The sequence below is a fragment of the Vigna umbellata genome, chromosome 11, assembly GCF_029865625.1.
Source record: "Vigna umbellata cultivar VRB3 chromosome 11, Vumbellata_1.0, whole genome shotgun sequence".
In the NCBI taxonomy this organism is placed as follows: Eukaryota; Viridiplantae; Streptophyta; class Magnoliopsida; order Fabales; family Fabaceae; genus Vigna; species Vigna umbellata.
Genome location: NC_142175.1, coordinates 28701517 through 28722270, shown reverse-complemented (window position 1 = coordinate 28722270; position 20754 = coordinate 28701517). Strand labels below are relative to the sequence as shown.

Here is a 20754-nt window from a genome sequence, read left to right as displayed (position 1 = left end):
TATTTTATATATTAATACATTGAATTTTATTTTGATATATTTCTAATATACATACTTATTATATAATCTTTTATTTCAGGTGGCTTTGTTTAAATATGAGATATTATTTAAGAAAATTAAATTTAAGAGTAAATGATTTTTAGTCACCTATAATAGAAAAGATGGATATGAGAGAAAAAAAAAATTGAAATTTTAAATTTGAAAATAGAGTTAGAAAGATGTGAGGGAGATGATCATTCACTACTTTTATTTGAATAAAGGTACAAGGTAAAACAAAATATGTAAAGGCCAAAACCTTTTGTCCTCTAATTTTTATAAAAAAAAAATTGAATTAGATGTCAAAATTTTATTTGATTCAGTTTAATTTTTTAATTTTTTAAATAATTTAATTAGGTTATTTTCCTTATATTAACGTTATATTTATGTTAAAATTTATATATCAAATTATTTGATTTTAAAAACTTAATTATTTAAATTAATTTTATATTTTTATGAAGTGATTTGATATCTAAATTTTAATAAAATTTAACATAAAACAACTTAATTAAATCAATTTAAAAATTAAATAATTAAATTAAAATCAAGAATTTAATTAATTTTTTTATAAGAATTAACAGAAAGAAAAAAGATTTTAGCCTATATAGAATTATGTAACATATTTTAAGAAATACATTTAAAAATAAATAAATAAATATATATAAGAATTTTGTGCCTAATAATTTTAAAATAAATTTGTAGTCTGAACTTATGCATTTTGACAGACAAAGTAAAGCCTAAAACTACCTTTAATCTGAAGCATGCGTCGGCGCACAATGTTAGTGGACTGAAACCCGTGCTGAAGAAAATATTATTTAGTGTGACGTAATTAGCAATAACTTGATTATCGGAAAATCTTTTCAACTGGAAGTATGATATTAATTTCAATTTTTTAACAAAGTAACGTATACAAATACGAATAATATAATGTAAAATGTTTTTTTAACCATTTTTTTATAACGTTTATGTGATAGTTGTGATTAATCTATTTTAAATATATAAACTAATAAAATAATAACAGATAATTTATTCTAATATAATATCGTACGTAATGAATGAATATTAAATTATTGGAAATATTTATTATAAGGAAGTATTAATATATGCGCATATTGATATATTTTGTGATCCTTATTACAAGTATCTTTGTTAATATATTGGTTAGCTAGTAAAGAAAAGTTAGAATGGAAGAGATAAAAATGTAGTTATGATAGGTTCCTGAAAACCATAGTCCGATGAGTCTGAGAGAGGATCTGTGGTTCTCTGGCAATGATCTGCATACCTCACGATTCGAATCTCTGACCTCTCTCCCCCACACTCACACGTCCTAATACTCTTTATCAAACACACATCACAAACAAACACACAAAACAAAGCCTAATGAGACTTTTATCTTTTCACGTTGATGGAAGAGAGCAAGGTCAGAAAGGTTCTCTTTGGAATTTGAAGCGCCTAAGACAAGTAGCTAGATCTGGCTCTTCTTCTTCCTGCTCGTGCTCCATCGTACCAACACTGTTTACCTGAATTACCAATTTTGCATATCAATCTTAGCTTTGGAACTTATTAAGATTTTGGTGACTCTGTCAAAACACACATCAACCACAATAAGAGCCGCTGCAGATACCTTTGTGTTTCTTTTGTCAGCCTTCTCTCTCATCACTATCTATCTATGTATCCTCCTTCCTACCAAAAACAGTGGCACGCACTACCAAACTCACTAAAAACATTATACAAGTCAACATTTCAGAGACAAGTTATAGACAAATTTTTCCATCAGCCCAATCTATTCAATTATTTTAATCCCTTCCTTTCTGCTATGTGAGTTGCCACAACATGTCAACACTCCACAAAACTCATTTAGCAAGATTGTTCAGATCCTAAACCCTTTCAACCTTGTTAGAACATCTTCTTTTCAGTTTTAAGTTTTGATGATCATAAATAATCTAAATGTCTTATATATTTTAAAATGGTTAAATTATTTTAATATTTGAATATTATTTTTATAACGGCTGAAAACATTTTTCATTGCCAAGGGTCCTGTAAAGAAAAAAAAAATGTGATTATGTTTAATTGTGATGAATGATTATATATATGATGGCAAAATTTATAATAATGTTTAAAATAAATTTATTTAGATTAATGATCATATATTTAAATTTTGTCTGAGTTTTTTCATAACAAAACATTTGCAGACTCATATTATATATTTTCATATTAAGTTTCGATGACGAGATTGAAGATTCTTATTGAGGACAATTTGAAGATCAACCAAAGTCACAATTAATAAATATAGAGTTGGAAAAGTTATTTTTAGAATCGAATAATAATAATAAGTAACTAAAAATTTGGTAACAAATGTTAATGATTAATTTAGATTCTGACACAAATTAATTGTATATTTTTATCAATAATAAAATTATTTTAAATACCAATAATTTTATTTTTAAAATGATGTTTAACTTAGTTAATATAATAATTAATTATTATTTTTCTCTGAGTTAATCATTATTTAATAATTTTCTTATACAGTGTCTAAATTAATTGAATGGGTAAATTTGGTAAATTAGAAGAAAAAAAACCCCTCAGAAATTAACACAAAATAAAACTTAATTAAACAAAATAAATAAATTTAATAAGACCAAATGAGATGAAGACGAAAAGAAATTTGAAAACAAAACAGTAATTAAACCTATAGACTTTATCCAAACTCTTTCTAGAACCAATTGTCTCAACAAAGATGATATTTAACCTAGTAGGCTTAGATTTTTGTTACAAGGAAAAGAATAATTTTTAATACTTGTAATCTAAATAGCTTGAATAAGAAATCTAGTAAGTTAGAAAAATAAATAAATAAATAACCACCAAAGTTCAAATTTAACTTGTTTTTCTCAACTTAAACTTAGGTCAAGCTTAGCTAAAACAGAAGTGATTTGTGAAAGTTCAAAGTTTTAACTACTTATTAGTCTTAATTAGAAACTAATTTAGAATTGGATAATAGTAAGTAATTAAAAAATTGATAACTTATGTTAATATTAGTAATCAATTTAGATTATGACACAATTAATTATATATTTTTATTCATAATAAAGATTATTTTAAATAACAATAATTTTATTTATAAAATAATATTCAATTTAGTTAATATAATAATTAATTTTTACTTTTTTTAATTAATCATCATTCAATAATTTTCTTGTATCGTATCTAAATTAATAGAATGAGCAAATTTAATAAATTAGAAAAAAAAAACAAAGTTCAACTTAAAATGGAATTAATTGAACAAACAAATAAAATGAACCAAAGGGAATATAAAGACAAAAACAAATGACACTAAAATAATAAGTAAGCCTATAAAAATTATCTAAATTCATTCTAAAACCAATTGTTCCAACAGAGATTATTTGTAACTTGATAGGCTTGGATTTTAATTACAAGGAAAATTAGTATAAGTTAGAAAAAAAGAAAAAAAAAACACCAAAGTTTAAATTTGACTTGTTTTTCTCAACTTAAACTTACATCAATCTTAGCTAAAATAGAAGTGATTCGTGATAAAGCAAGATTAAACCAAACATGAAGTTGTACTGTGCCGAACACCTGTCTAAGTTGTCAATGGATCAAAATTAGTTTGAATTTGGTGGTTAAAGGATGGGAATAGAAATTATCCATTGTTGTTTTACAAAAAAAAAATAAAGATAAGAAGGAACGTTAACATCATCATTAATTCTTTTGTCTAGAAGAAAAATGGATTTTGATTTTATGCATTGTCCCATCTCCATCACCAACCTGTGAAGAACGTAGTCTTATACATGCATTATGCACATATATATAGTCACGTAACCAGTGTAACCAGTGCTAACAAAGCACAATAATGAAAAGAAGAAGAACAGTGTTGTGTACGAAGGTCAATAATACACAGATTCTGGTTCTGATAAAATGGTCGTAGTGCGGTCCAGGAGAGGATAACTCATTGCCATGCCTTCTGATTTTGGTCCAAACCATTAGCCATAGTTATAGGTGTTGGAGTTATCATAGCTAAACCAACACCTACCATGGGTTTTAGCTAGTTTATGTAAACCACATAATTAAGTAAAATCCAAATTAGAATCTACCAAATGATGCTCAAAAAGTACTTGGTTGAACTGCAAATCCTACTTCTGTGTGTCTTTTTTTATCCTATGTAGATAGAGATATCAAAGGATGTATATAGTAAAATGTTTCTATATCAAAATGATTGGAAGGGTAAAATTAAAATACCCAAGTTAATTAGATTTGGGCAATCCTAGTTCTTAGCTTTTTGTTTGATAGTTGAACTTGGCATTGGGAAAGTTTTTTTGTTTTCTAATTGATTTATTTCTTGTTAAAATAGTATTAAAAGAAAAGCCCGGAAAGAATGCTTTTCTCCATTGGATATAGCATGTTTAAATTAGAAAAATAAATACTTATAGAAGAATTAAAATTTTGTAGATTTTTATTTAGAAAAAGTTGGCTGCTTATTTTTAACAGCACATTAAAATAGGTCAAAGTTGTGTAAATAATATATTTAATCCTATAAGTTGAATCATACTTTCACTTTCTCATTGATAAAATTATTTAAAAAAAAGTTACTATATGAAAAAATGTGCTCTTCTTCTTGGATATCATATACATTAATCATACTAATGATAGAATGAAAATACGGAGACTAATTAGCGTGAAGTTCGAAGGATGTCTATTCTTTTCCGATAAAAAAAAGTTGCTTAGTCCAAGAACTTCTGACCATTTTTCCTTCTTCTGGGTTCATTAATGTCAAAGTTTGCGTTGCCCGAGGACATTGTGGTACATGCAGAGCAAGATTCCTATAATTTATAAATTATTCTTTGCAATAAAACATTGTCTGAACGAGTTTTTCAGAAAAGTTGTCATGTTTTATATGTAATTCTTGCCTTTGAGAACTGAGTAATGTAATGTCAATGAAATTCTTTATCTCATGGTTGATAATAGGATGGCATAAATACTTCTTTGGGCACATTTGTACACAAAATTTGCAATAGATATTTATTATCTTTAATTAATAGATATTTTAATATCCATTTATTAGTACAATAAAATTATTGGTAAATGCAGATATTTATTATTTATAAAAATTAAAGTTAAAATTTAATTAAAAGTAAAATTAATTTATATTTTATTAATTTAAATTTAATTAAAATTTAAATTTAATTTATATTATATTTTTTATATTTTTAAAATTTTATTTTAAAAAACTATAAAATATATTGTTTATTAAATATTTATAAACATCTACAAATGTTCATATTTCGATAAATAACAAATGTACTTTTACTTTTATTTCAGATCGAATAGGTCCTGTGTCGGAACCATTATCATTTCTAATTGATAATTTGATTGGAGGACATTTAATTAGGGAAGCTACTTCACCCAGAAAAAGAAAAAAAGACATTATGTCTTTCTACAAGTCTCATCACATTTCTTTTTAGTATTTATATTAAAACATTAAATAAATAAAAAATAATTTTTTTACAGAAACAATTGTATAATTACCATGACATTATTATGAAGTGTTAATGCAAGTTAGAGTAGAATAGGGGACTAGGATAGGAAGTATATATAGCCATCCTTATTAGGGATTGTCTTTTATAAAAGCAAATTCTAATGTTTAGATTTAAAGTGAACATATGCCTATGATGTTCAAGGATGGCACCAAATTTAGGTACATCATTCTTTGGTTAAAGAATTCTATCTACTATCATTTTACAATCTATTTCAAAGATCACATTCTACATTCCTATTCCTATGGCTCACAAAAAGGTAAAACATATCCAATGCCTTACAAACATAAAAAGGAATAACATTTAAGGTAAGTAAGATGATTAATAGAAAAATATGATAAGAAGATTTAAAAGTTTGCATTTTTAATCTTAACTTTCTCCTTTGTGTCAATATCACAGAAAAATTAAGGAAAAGTTGTAAAATTGTGTACATAAAACCCGTGATCATTGCCATGTTTGCTTAACGGTTGCAGAGCTCTTATCGATCCGTAATGAATTGGTAATTAATTAGATAAATATAAATAGTTTGGTTATCAAAATTTAAATATATCTATTTTTATCTAAATATGTTATATGCTAAAATTAAATAAATTTAAAATATAAAATAATTTAAATTTTAATATATAATAAATCTAAATTTCAACGTCTAATATTTTTAAATTATATTAATGTCAATTTAACTAAATAAAAAACAAAAGTTAAAAATAAAAAAAAAATACTAATTAAACATTAAGTATAAGTATCGATGATGGTATTCTGAAACTGGACCAGCCAAGAAATTTGTCTTTGTATGCGCGTGGCTTGACTTGGTGAACTCTAATATCTAAACAAGGTAATGGATTATGAAGAACAGTACAGTAGTAGAAGAAGCAAAGGTGGTAATGATGAGTGATGAATGAAGAGAAGAGAGAAAGAAAAAGTTAGTGGCCTGGGAAGGAATGATGATGGGGTTATAGTCTTTAGAGACACAAAGGAAAAGAAGAAAAAAAGAAGAAGAAAAGAAGAGAAAAAGGTAAGGAGAGAAAGACATGAACAATGGGAAAAGAGGTACACCAGTAGGCACCAGCAACCCAAGGACCAAAATTGAATAGGACTGAGGCTGGGGTTGGGCCTGAAAAGGAGAGGGTGGTTTTGTCCTTCTGACACACTTGCACATGGGGATGGCTGCTACTTTTGTTCCTCTCTCTCTCTTTCACACTGCCATTGAGAAAGACAAATGTTTCATTCTCTAATTTTATATTTTAGACACACCAACGTGGATTTTGGTTCATACCATTAACAAAGCTTCTTTACTTTAAACAAGACAACACCCTTTGGTTCATTACAGCTTACACAAGTATTTGAGCTTCAACACTTTGAAACTTATCTGATCCAAATTTAAAAAAGAATGAAACTTTCTTTCTGGGAGAGACAAATATATTATATTATAATGATAAATTGATGAGTGAGAGAGAAAAGACAGAGTTCTGTGATGTGGGGCTGTGAGATAGGGACTGCCCCTTCATCATTATGTTGACTTCACCCTACCCTTCACACACCTTCTCGTCAAACACCTTTCACCGTAGCGAATTTTCCACCACGTCACTCTCTTCTTTTTTTCTTTTCTTTTTTTCTCCTTCCCTTGCCTCCAATGATGCTAATCACCAAAAATGCTCCAACCCTGTCACACCAAAACACCTCATTTTCAAACCTGGAACTGCTCTTAACAAGGCTTCGTGCCATCCTCTGTCTCGCCTGATATGGCTCTCCCCATCTTTACTTCATTCTCAATCTCACTCTTCTCTCATTTCCATCACAATGCAAACACACTATGCCCTTCTTCTGAAACCATCAAAATACTAATGTGCTTTCTCTGTTTGCATCACAAGAAAAAAAAAAAACACAACCATGATGATGGACGTTTGGTTATTTTCCTGTCTCTAACAATTGCATTGCTGTGTTTCTGTTATATGGATAGTGTTGTTTTGATATTATGTTAACCATCATTAATTAGAACAAGGTCTGTGAAGTGGATGAAGGGGTTGTTCACAAATACGACAATAAGTTTGAATTTACGAAATTATAGATTCTGAGAATACCTTATCATCTATATATTATGAATATGTTTGAATATATATATATATATAACCTTTATTTACATATTATGAATATGTCCTTATCATCTATGTCTTAATCATAGGTAACATAAATACCATATTATTTCAATATAACTCCCAAGTGTACATTCTGTCGTTTCAAGGAGAATATCGTGATGGTCTTCAATTATAACTTCTCCAACTACTATCAGAACAAAGTTGATATTTTTTTCTTTCACTTTTCTGTGTTGTTTCTGTATGTAAACATGCTATATAAAAAGTTCAGTCTTTTATACCTGCTTGTTTATTTATATGACAAAACTAAACAAACTTATAAAAAGTTCACTCTTTTTTATCTCTCTTTGGTTGGTTGCAGTATGGTGAATGATTTATTTGGTTAGATAATGGCAAAATGGATGATGCTGGCATGAACTGGAGTAGGCCGAAAAGAAGCCATCAGAAAGTGAGCATTTATATTATGAAACATCTTTTATAGTATAAGGCTATCACGCAAAGTCAATATAAAAAGAGAAGCATCATTCCCCTCCTAGTAATTCGTAATGATGAGAACTCCAAAATTTTCAAAGTGGGTCCTTCCTTCTTCTCATGGACCCTACCCTCTATCCCCCACCACATTCCATATCCAAATTCTCAAAACATGTTAACAAGAATTCACCACAACATTATACAACAAAAGCTAACATTTTAATTAAATCAACACAAGAGAAACCGTTTGAGCAGCAAACAATAATATATATCACATGCCTTAGCCTCCCTGCAGTACCATCATCATCTATTATCTCTCTCAGCTACCACCTAACATTATACACATCATATTGATATGAAGACAAGAAATGAATGCCCTGTGTTCCCCGTTTCCCCATCTTCCTTGCAATGATTCGTCCTTTATTCCTCTGCAACCACTCCCTAAGGCTGGAGAGCTAGTGGTGTCTAGCTACCATTAATGAAGTTGAATATATGATGAACTGCTTCTGCAATGTCACTTGCTGAAAGTAGGCTACAGCCTTCTTCAATCTGCATTATTACCACACCACGCCAAAATCCATTATTTGTCACTCAAAATTAAAGAAAGGAAAAAATTCGAGTGTAGTACAGTCAAAGAATATACTAATGTTAAATGAATAGTGATTTACTAAAGGTCCGAAAATAAATTCTTCCTGTAATTATAATTATAATTGTAGACAATGTTGGAAATAGGGAAGGCAGGTTTTGCTTAGATTGCAAGTCAGAAAATAATAGTACACTGACTTGATTCCTCTTTGTAGAGTTGACCATATTTAAAAATAAAACAATTGAGGTGAAAAGACATAGTAATACCTTGAGATTGAGGGAGTAAAGGACAGAAGTCTCTGAGGAGGTGATGTTGAGGTGCAGAATGGTTAGCCTTAGGTCCTCTAAAGCAACAATGACCTTTATCAATTGCCCTGGTTTCCTTTGGCACTCAATTTTCAAGTTCACATGGGTTTGAATCAAAGTCACTTTTATATCTGCTGCCTCTGACTTGTTTTCTGCTTTCATCTCATCTCCACAGCTCACTTCCTCACTAGTTGATGACCTCATTCCATAGCCATGTGGTGATGAAGATGACGGTGTTGGAGGGAGCTTACACAACACCGAGGAAGAAGAACCACCTCCCTCTTCATTCTTTCTCATCCTTTTTTGTGCCTCAAGGGACTGAAGCAACTGCTCCAACTCCTTCACAAAATCTATTGCACCACCAATTATTGAGGCTTGGTCACCCTGCCCCATGAATAATGATCCAATACATCAGTATCAATAAAAAGGGTAAAAAACAAAGACAATATTTTTCAGCTTCCCACACTGAAAAAGGTTGGATTTTTAGCACGGATAAAGCAAGAAAAGGGACTTGTAAAGGGAAAAAACTTTGGTCAGTATGGATATTGTTTTTCAGTCTGAATTGAAATTTTACCTCAGATTTATGTTGTAAATCTTAAACATAAATTTTTATTATCTAAATTATCAAAATAAAACTCCATTCTCCTGAGTAAACAAACAAAAAATTACTTAGAGAAAATGGGGTTGACAATTGGACTCCACATATCAAAAAGTTGATTGCATACAGTGCATACCCTTTGAATATAGGAAGGAGGCATGAGGGACCTTAGAACACTGAGATGGTCATTCATTTGACGCCGCCGGTTGCGTTCAACAGCAATGTGGGTCATGCGTTGGTTCTCCACATCTTCCGTGTTCTTGCTTGGCCTTGTTCTCTTTCTCTTTCGCCTTTCCCTTGTGGTTGCTGGCTGAGATTTGGGGCATGATTGTGATACTTTGTGTGGTTCCTGGTTGCACTCATAGCTCACTTTCTCAACACAAGAAAATGAAAGTGGGTGTTGGAGCTCATTGCTTTCTGACTTCACCGGTGACTGCATCTCCAACATGTCATGTGTCACACAACTCTCTAGCTCCAATGCTGCTTGAACTTGTGCTTCCATTCTTGGAACATAGGTCATTCCCTCCCATGGTTTCGTAATGTGCTGCAGCCTCAGAAGTGTTTGAAAGTTTGGTTCTTTCAAAGGGAAAAACTGTGGGGATTCCACACTCTGAAGCATCTGAAGAAAAGGCATCTTGTCCTCTAAACTTGATATCAGAAGCTGTTCTTCCTCCTCTAGTCTCAGGGTCTCTTCGTCAACCAGAACTTGGTCCAAACAATTCACTCCCAGGGGGTCTCCAATGAACTGCAAGAGAGAGAATTTAACACACGAAGTGAGAAATAATGGCAAGAGAATGAGGTATGGGTTTTAGTTCACTCTCACACCCAAGTGAATTAAAAAGAATGAAGGAAGGAATATACGGTTCCATTAATGGTGTTGGGGTTGGGTCAGAATGGAGAAGAGAGTAAGTGTATACAGGAAAGTGAGCAATAAAAGAAGAACTAAAGAGGAATGTCAAAGAAGGGAGCAGATACATGTATTTTCAGAAAAATAGTAACACAATGGTGCATTTAATGCAAGCGTTTTGAAGAGTAAATGCAGTACTTTTCTTGTATCCAGAAATGGGGTTGGATGAAAAGAAAAAGGAAAAGGAAGAAGAAAGGAAAGGTGTGGATGGGAGAGTAAGGAAAGTAAGTAGAAATTAGAAAATAGTAGTTTTAGTTAGAAGTATAATATAGTAGTAGTAGTAGCAGTAGAGTAAGCAACACATACACAGGAATTGAGGGGTCCTTGGAGCCTCTCCATCAAAGCTGAGCAGTGATCAAAGTATATGGTCTTAAATGCTGCTGCTACCTTAGGCCTCTACGAGGGTGACCAACATTCCGTATGGTAGTGATACTAACAAAAGAATGCTAATAAATGTAATCCCTAAGGAGAAGCAGAGCGAGACCCCATATGAGTAACTAACACCCCCGCAATATATTCTGATGGCTTTGCTATAGCTTATATATATACATATATATATATATATAGATAGAGAGAGAGAGAGAATAGTAATAATAATTTAATAATAATAGAAACAATAAATAATGTGCTTTGAAGAAGTTTGAGGTCACACAACAGAAGCAGAAGTAGAAAGTAGGGGATGATATGGGAAGAGAGTTAGAGAGGGATGTGGTAAGAAATGAAAGGTGGAAACTTCTCAACTGGGGTTACAAGAGATATGCTTTGCAATGAGATGATGCATTCATTTGAAACAGTGTTGTGAGAAGTTGGTAAGTGAGTGTGTGTGAGAGAGAGTGTGTATGAGGGAAGGAGTTACTTGTCTGGTTTACAAGGTCCCAAGCATTATTGGCGGTGGCAGTTTTGTCCAGCAGCGGGGACAGGCAGTTGTGGGACTCTCTCCCACCTTTCTATGTCTTTCTTCTCTCTCTTTCTCCCTCATGACATATGAGAGAGAGAAAGTACGGCAAAGCCAGGGAGGATTTTAATAATTTAGAAAATAGAAAAAGAAGCAGCTCTGGAAAGGCCTTCTATGGATTGTGTGGTCTGCATGATGATGATGATGGATCATGTCCAATTTCCTATTCAGGCTAATATTAGTTACACATAAGAACAAAATCACATAGCATACATCATATTTTTATTATTTTCTCAATCACGCCATTTTCAATGTGTATTTCACAATTCAAACATACTCCTAATAGCTAAAAAAGTGATGGTCACATTCCAATATTATAGAGTATGACACTCGTAATATGTTGTAACTCGTTTAGTTTCAAGGTATAGCCTGAAATCTTTTCAAATAGTGTGGTTTACAGAAAAGGATTTTAAGGGTTTTCAGAAAGAATATAAAACAAGCATACCAAATATATTAATTATCAATATGACATTACTTTTTACTTTGTTTCTATCACTAAAATTTATACATTATATCTAAAAATTTGGAATGATCATCAGTGTTTGACTTCTACTTATTTGTAGAGAAAGTAAAGGAAAAAAAATTATTATATCTATTACCATTTCTCATTCAAGTCAAACTTATATGATATGTCACGAAAGACATTCTAGTATTGGACAATTGATTGTTTTGCTTTGATTGAACTCATTCATGTGAAAATACTTTCATAAATTGCACAAAATTTTTCTAAAGTTAATATCTGCAAAGCATTATATTCTTTTGCTTTAATAATGTCAAGGCTTGACCAAAGAGTTGTTGCACAAGTTTGAACCCATACGAACATCAATAACATTCTTTGTGTCTATGACAGTGAAGCTTCGGTGTTGAACCTTACTTCCTCTTGTTTCTAGTGTGATGTAGCTTTAGTTGAAGGTTATATATCGAAGCTCCACTATACTACTTGAGCTGGTGATAAAAACTGCCATATTCGACTTTTGTAATTTATAACTTTTTTTATTAATTATGCTATTGGTTGCAAATTTCTATTGTAATTGAAAACATTTTTTTAAATATTTTATTTGTATTGTTAAAATTTTTATTTTTTTATGCTGTGTTTAGTTTCCTATTTTCTCATGTTATATTATGTTGTATAACTTTTATTACATTTATTATATTAATTATTGTTATATACCATGTCTTACTGAACACTAGTTCATAAAGTTATGTTTGGTTGATGAAACAACATGAATAGCTTATTTGATAAACGTAATTACATAAATATTGTTGAACCTTTAGATAGTATAGTTTGATAGACATGATAAAAAAATAATGTAATGAATAAGTAAAGGAATAGGAAGAATAAATGAGATACAATAAGTTATATATATATATTTTGTTTTCTGATATTAGTGGATTTGCATAGAGTAATATTATTAATGGGATTCATTTGTTTATCTTTCTCTATGTTTATGATTATTTAATAAGAATGTCATTGAATGTTTTATTCAAATGGAATTCTCACTGAATTTGATTATCTAACCACTTTAAGGTTGTCAAACTAGTTTAATGAAGTATCATTGAAAAATATAAATATCATTAATGTTAATGGTGTTTAACAATGATAAAGTTAACCAAAATCATCAACAATATCCTAAGGATGAAAGCCCTATAAATAGTGATGAGGGTGTTGGGACACTAGTGCAGCGAGGGGCTTTTACCGCGGTTGATTTTCACTATACGTCGCGGTTCTTGAACCGCGGCATATTCAGCCGCGGTAGTAAGTCAGACACTTTATGCCGCGGTCATAACCGCGGTATATAGTCTGCGCAATATGCCGCGGTTGTCTAGGGAACCGCTGCCTAAATTCATTTTTTTTAAAAAAAAATTCAAAAAAAATAATTAAAAAATGCACTATATGCCGCGGTTCGCGGTTGAACCGCGGCATATAGGCCGACAAATATGCCGCGGTTAGTGTCAAAACCGCGGCCATACGTCTCGTTTTTAAAAAAAAAACGAAGCACTATATGCCGCGGTTGTGGTTAGAACCGCGACATATTCCCCTGCAGTTTTTTAAAATTGCAGGTCTGTTTTTGTGATATCCACTACCACAAAAACAGACCTGCATATAAAAACATTTACAGAAATGCAATTTCAACATAACAAACACATGTTCAAATGTATTTCAACATCAAATAAAGTAGAGAGTCTAAGAAATCAAAAGCTAATCAAATGCATTGTTTAAATCTAAATCTAAGAGCTATTGTATAATCTAACTATATACTTCGCAGCAGCGTTCCTAATGAATAGTAGGGACTTCTCAGGAACTGGTGTAGTAGTCTTGAATCTCTGCAAAAGACAATTCATTTTAATTAGTGTATATGAATTCAACATTTGTTAAAAAATCAAAATTTGTTAAAGTTAAATATTACCGTTTCCCAGCTTCTTGTGATGTGAGAACGAACAATATGGGTCATCCAATACATTACATAGTATCCACACTCATATGACCCATTTTGTCTGTTACACTACAATATATCATCACAGTTGATAATAGTTAGTGAATAACATTTGTTATAAAACAATTATAACAAAGTATGACTTTAGCATATGTCAAACCTTGAGAGAAATCCAAGCAATCTTTCTACTCTTAGCAATTGATCTCCCGTCCATCATCATACTTGCTGGAATAGAACTGTATATAAAAAAATGTTTTAGCATTCAGTTATATAACAAAGAAAGTCCAAACATTGAGGTTCTTACCAATCAATTGCTTGTCTGAGTTGTGTGGGAGGAGGCCTGTGCAATGAGCAGAACCACAAAGCATAGTTGTCTTGCACAGACATAACAAGAAGTTGCAAATACCCCAGGGAACCGCGGCATATACCCCCTGTAACTTTTCAAATTCACTGACCCAGTCAGCACCTGCAATAAATTGGCAGGGTATATGCCGCGGTTGTGCAGAGAACCGCGGCATATACTCTGTTATTTAATTTTTTATTCATACGTGGCGTCAAAGGCAAAGTTTGACTGGGGTATATGCCGCGGTTCTACTGGGAACCGCGGCATATATGTTCGTTTTATTTACAAAACTGCCACCGCGCACCATTATGCTGCGGTTTTCGTTGAACCGTGGCATAATGTGCGCTGTAAAAACCCGATTTTTTACTAGTGGGACTAGGAAACTATAAGGTCAACTTTAATGTTGCATAAAATAAAATTGTCATGATATTCAAGGAGTAGGATAAAGTTTAAATACTTTAAATTTGAATATTCGCTAAAAAATTAATAAAATTCATCAAATAGTTTATTAAATTGAATAGTAATTTGATAAATTTCAAAACATTTTAAAATAAACATAAATATGACTCTCTGTTTTTTTCAATTGTTTGTTTTAATTTGAATTTTTATGATTTAATTTATTTTTATATATTATTTTCATTCTTTTTTTCTTGGATAATTGTAGTGTACTTCTCTTTTTTGTATAAAATTCTTACTAAATTTATTTAATTTATAATTTACATCAATTATTTTCTATGTATGAAAAATTACTTTTATGCTGCTAGTATCTAGTATTACATGACTTTAAGTTAATTATTTAAAGTAGTATAATTATATCAATGTATCCAACATAAAATTAAATAATTTAAATTTCTATACTTGAGTAACACGTTTATTTAATTTGTTCTTCCAAAATATTAATTTTACTTGTACTCAATTTTATTAGAATTTTTTTCTATTTTAATTTAAAAATTATTTCAACTTAAAGTGATATTTTAAATTTTTTTACATGATACTATTTTACAAATAAAAATACTCACAAATATGAAATAATAAACTATTATCCTATTAAAAAACTAGAACAAATTTTTTTAGTCAAAACAAGTTACAAGTTTTTAAACATTTCTTTATATTTAACAAAATATGATTTTCAATATAAGTACCCTTTCATTACTTTATAAATCTTACAATTAATACATATTTTTATTTTATTTTATCGTTCATAACTTTTTTTTTCCATTTTTACTTTTCATTCTTCTTTATTTAATCTAAATAATTTTATTTCTCATTTTGTTTTTCTTTCTTTATTTGTTTTTTCTTTTTTACTATCTCACTTTTAAATTTCTAAATGAACTATTGATTTTGAGACCAAAAGACATGGTTGAGCTGAGTTGTTGAAATCAATTTATCGTACTCATGGATAGCAAAGGGAGCAAGTACAAGGTAAATTATCGTTCTTGTTCATGCTTTTCTATGTAACACTGTATCTATATTCTATATCCATTCTTCCTGCACATTATATTACAATAATCCAACCAGATTCATACTAACCTTCTGCTTATATTAAAACTATGCTAGTGCTCATAATTAGCTAAAAGACTAAGTAATTTTTTTAAATATTTTAAATAATATTCATTCACCTCATGACAGAAGAAACAACAAAGTAATCATATAATATTATTTTTTTCAAAAAAAAAAATAGATTAATTTTAAAATGTTTCTGTCAAGCCAACAAAGAGAAATTAAAATTTTATATTTGAGGAAATCGTCTGGTTTAAAAAGATATCTAATTTATTATCATTAATCCAAAAAATCCTGTAGAAGTTGACTCATGTAAGGGCCCACATCTGTGTATTTTGGTCCAAATAAATTTTGGACTGGGTCCAAGCAGCAACCAGCTTTTAGATATAGCATTCATTATGTCTGAACATGGTTTTGTTTTTTGATAGGATCATTTTTCCAAGAATGTGTTTTTATTTTTTCGTAATCATAAGATTTCAAGCATAAAAAATATAAAAAACACAACTTATTTATATCTCAACAAATGAATATTTACCAATAGTTTACAGTTTAAACTTTTAACTATTCTGCTTTTATCTGATATATATTCACAATTGAAAGTTGTTTTGGCTATAGTTAGTTAATCAATAATACAAAAATAACATTTCATAGCAAACTTGATAAGGTGGACCTAATGGTTGTGGATCGGTGTATGTGTCAAGAAAATACTTAATTTTAAGATTTTAACAAATGAGTCACGATATATAATGTATGAACATGAAATATGATACTTAAAACAATCAAATTAATGGAACAAAATAGAATAATGCTTGATTTTGTTGTGTAAAGAAACCAAATAGTGAATAATAATTGGTATAGGGAGACATGTAGGACTACCTTATCATTTATATATGATGATGCACATCTTGAAGCTATAATCAAGAATATGATTTTAAAAAAAGAAACTTAACTTACTTTTAGATTGATATAGAAGATAAAATTTATATTTATTTATTATATTATAAATTTATTTTATTTTTAATTGATATAAGATTTCCAATATATTTTTTTATGTTTCAATATACACGTTAACTTTAAAATTAAATATTTATAGATAATTTGATTTCATATAATTTAGTATGTTTAAAAAACAATAAATTGAAGTAAGATAAACTTTTTAAATAATCACAATACTAAATTTTAAATTTAACTTAATTTTACAAAATCAACTTAATGAAGTTTAAGATAAGATTATTTATATATTATAAATTTATCTTATTTTTATGAAATCTCATTTAATAATTAAGTTTATTTATTAATTAAGTTTGTAGAAGTGGAAGATGAAAGTTGAAAGATAAGATAGAAAAAGTGTGGAGGGCAGTTGATTTAGCAAGCATATGGTAGAATTGGATAACATGTTATTAACCACGTACGAATGAATGTAGGAATTGTGGAAAATGGGACAACAATAGTTGGCCTCAAATTCTACATACGTTATCTGGTGTTGTGAGTGTTAAGGATATATGAAGATCTTGCAGAAAATCTCCAACTCAGTTATATAGAGTTTCAATTTGAAAAAAAAATCTCAAATAAAGACAAAGCATGTGCATGCAAATCCAATGTCCGTCATAGATGCATGGTTCTTAGCCATTCATGCGGACACTCTTCTACAATGATTTATTGTGTATGTCGTATAAGGCGATTTTCAAATTTTTCTGCATTTCCTTCTCTACTGGTAACAGCTTCTACACTTGTACATACTAACGGAGAAGTGATAATATATTTGACGTTTTGGATTTGATCATAGCATATTTAAAATAAATTCTTTGTGACATGTTTTTAATTATTGGTTAAAATTTATTTAAAATATAAATTTATGGGATTTTGCTTATTGAATAAAAGTAAGACTTATAAATTAAAATTAAAAAAAAAAACTTGTATCAAATTAAACTAGACTTCACTGTAAACAAAAACGTAAAAATCATATTTGACGGTAAGAAAATATAAAATGTACTTATCAAACACAATTTCAGAAAAAAAATTATATAAAATAAAATCATGTATGTTAAATGTGATTTTTATAAAGTAAAAAAATGAAAAAGTTAAAATTATATTTGTGTACGACTTCTTTTAAAATAAATTTATATTCTTAAATATCATTTACCTAATTTCATATTTTTTCTACAATTTTAGTACTTTATAAATGGTGATCTAGTATTTTATATGATGAAATACTATGATGATGTTTTCTTTTTAACTCTAACTTATCTTATTGTCTCTTTGTTGTCTTGTTTGTGTTGTTTGTTTCTTTTACAAAATGATCACCTTATCGTGTGAGTAGATGAGAGATAGGTGTTGAAGCATCTCTCGTGGAGGAAGGTGATGTTGGGGAGTTTCTTCTTTGTTATCTAGTGGTTATGTTTAGCTGTTTTAGATATATTTAATATTGTGGTTATTTTCTTTTACATAACTATATTAATACTATATCTATGTTTGAGACAAATCTCTTGTGTTTTATCAATTTTCTAACGTTTTATTTTATCAGTTGTAAGCTTCTAAAATTGAGACGTTACACTAATGGTATCAAAGTAGTTGGTTCCTAGGATGATCAAAGAGTTGTAGATTTGTCGTGCCTTATCACATTTAGATTGTAGAGTTTGTGTAACTAACTGAAAGTATTAAGAATAAAAAATGTCCTGATAAGAATAACAAAGACTCACCTTCATGACTATATCAAATATAATTTTCTTCTTTTACCTATATTTTTAAAATTTTAAAATAAATTACTTTTCTTCAACTAGACTCTTAGTTTAATTAATATGAAAAAAGTTTATAATAAGAAAACAAAAGGTGTAATAAATGTAGAAAATTAGACCGAGATATAATGAACAACTCATTTAAAATTGCATTAATATATATATATATATATATATATATATATATATATATATATATATATATAATTTTGATAAAAATTATATTGAGAATAATTATGTGTGTAAAGCTTTTTACATGTGAAAATTGAATTTATCTTATACCTCTTCTTGACTAGACGGTACAAAACTAATGTAAAATGTTATACTTATACAATACAATTCTGTTGTGAAGAAGGTTATCATGTCTATAGACAATTTTTTATTATCAAAGTAAAGTCGTAAAAACACATCATTACTTTTGTGTAAGGTTAAATCTCACCTAATTAATTAACACTAATCACACTACATTGTGGCTTTTGGGTAAGGTCAAATCTCACCTAATTTAATTAACACTGATTATACTTAATCACACTGAAATCTTCATCTTCTATGGTGATTTTGGAGTTAATACTGAAATCACCATTCTTTATTACGACTTTAGTTATGAATGGTTTTATAAGATTAAGATATTGTTTAAGTTCTATTTTAATATTAAGTTGATATGCTAATTAATTGACTCGTAAATATTTATATAGGTGTATATTAATATAATTTAAAGATACAACAGAGGTATAACATAAAAAAATTACTAGAGAATTTAAATTCAAAATTTCTAACAAAAATATATTATAATGTAATTATAACTTTATATTTTTTAAAATAACTCTATTCTATTTGCTTTTTAAAAGTGGTATAAGTTTATATATATATATATATATATATATATATATATATATATATATATATATATATATATATATATATAAACAAGATACTTTATTTTGACAAGATGATGTAATGAATATTAATCAAATTTAATTTTTATTTATTTTAAAAATTTAGTGTTTTTATTTTTTATTTAAACTACTGTTGAATTGTTTTTTACAAAATTTATTATGTGTAATTTGAAAATATCATCCTACAATGATATTAGTTATTTTAGTTTCGAAATGTTAATATTTTTTAACTTGAAGTACTTAAAAAAATAAAAAGGAATGTAATAAACATTAAAAATAGTGTAATAGTTTATTATATCTGTAAAATTTAGATGATAAATATCATGTGAAAAGAATATAAATAAAATTAAAAAATAATTATGAAAGAAAATTAAATAAACTATTTTAATGTATTTTGGCAAACACTCTTTGTGTTGATAAAATTAATTTAAAAAATAGTTAAATGACTCAATAATTAATTTATTGGTTTTACCAAAATCCTACTATAAAATGTAATTAAGTTTTACATAAATAAATTTAAAAATAAAAAAAGTAATACAAATTGAGATTTAAGAACTTAAAACTTAATAGAAAAGGAAATTTATTATTGAAATTTTCAAACGAATGTTATTATTGAAATTTATGCATTGCATTTTCGATTTACAATAGATAATTATAAAGTATGAATTATGAATAAATTTATTTTTAATAGTTAACAACTTCTTTAAAAAATTATTAAAAGTAAAGATAAAATATGAATGATTGAAAGAGGTGGATTGCAAAGAAAATTAAAAGATATAGATAAACACAAATGACAGTGCTTTGAAATAATTGATAGAGAGGTTTTTTGGTTGGTTGTGAGAGTATCATAAAAAATACACCTTCAAAGAAGAGAAGAAATAAAATATTAAAAAAGGCAAAGTTTCATTCTCAAAATTATATATTTTTATTTATAATATAAAAGAATAAGTAGATTCGATGATTGAAGATAATACGAATAAATTATAAATTATAGATAACAATGATGCCAATCTTACATGAAAAAAAAATATAATTAGATTGTAAGAATTCAAATTTATGATATACTGATTTAAATACCATTAAGAATAATTTAATCAATTATAATGCAAAAAAGTTGAGAATTACATAAAAAATTGTGAACTTTCTAAAATATTTAAAGACTAAAACTTTAGAAGAAAAAAATAGAAAGATTAAAATCGTAGATTTCTTTTTTTTGAGTTGTACTAACAACTTGGTTTTAAAAGAAAAGTATTATAAAATTAATTTTAGAAATACAGAGAAAATGATTATAGATGCCTTGGCTCTGAGGGCGGGAACAGTTTGGGATGTTTTCCCTTGTCTGTACTGC

The 20754-nt window shown here is 28.5% G+C and overlaps 1 protein-coding gene and 1 long non-coding RNA gene across 4 annotated transcripts; both read right to left on the bottom strand.

Moving 5' to 3' along the window:
- Nucleotides 1–8343: 8343 nt before the first annotated feature.
- On the bottom strand, nucleotides 8344–11551 carry LOC148191426 (transcription factor bHLH67-like). Of its 3 annotated transcripts, none has more exons than XM_088101159.1 (4): nucleotides 11399–11551; nucleotides 9772–10380; nucleotides 8999–9421; nucleotides 8344–8695 (listed from the first exon to the last, which is right to left on the bottom strand). In XM_088101159.1, the coding sequence occupies exons 2-4, from the start codon at nucleotides 10267–10269 to the stop codon at nucleotides 8612–8614; spliced, it is 1005 nt and encodes a 334-aa protein (XP_087957285.1). In that variant the 5' UTR covers nucleotides 10270–10380; nucleotides 11399–11551; the 3' UTR covers nucleotides 8344–8611. The 3 variants fall into 3 exon arrangements, with proteins under 3 accessions (XP_087957285.1, XP_087957284.1, XP_087957286.1); XM_088101158.1 differs by lacking the exon at nucleotides 11399–11551 and adding an exon at nucleotides 10849–11373; XM_088101160.1 differs by lacking the exon at nucleotides 11399–11551 and adding an exon at nucleotides 10497–10767.
- Nucleotides 11552–13646: 2095 nt separating this feature from the next.
- On the bottom strand, nucleotides 13647–14159 carry LOC148191425 (uncharacterized). Its single transcript, XR_015782944.1, has 3 exons — nucleotides 14093–14159; nucleotides 13906–14001; nucleotides 13647–13822 (listed from the first exon to the last, which is right to left on the bottom strand). It is a non-coding gene; the product is annotated as an uncharacterized LOC148191425 (long non-coding RNA).
- Nucleotides 14160–20754: the final 6595 nt, after the last annotated feature.

Excerpts from the sequence above, each read along its gene's own strand:
- LOC148191426 (XM_088101158.1), bottom strand. The coding sequence starts at position 10,881 with ATGGAGAGGCTCCAAGGACCCCTCAATTCCTGT. Across the intron at positions 10,381-10,848 it reads AAGGACCCCTCAATTCCTGT|TTCATTGGAGACCCCCTGGG; the intron begins GTATGTGTTGCT and ends TCTCTCTTGCAG. Across the intron at positions 9,422-9,771 it reads CTCCTTCCTATATTCAAAGG|GGTGACCAAGCCTCAATAAT; the intron begins GTATGCACTGTA and ends TTCATGGGGCAG.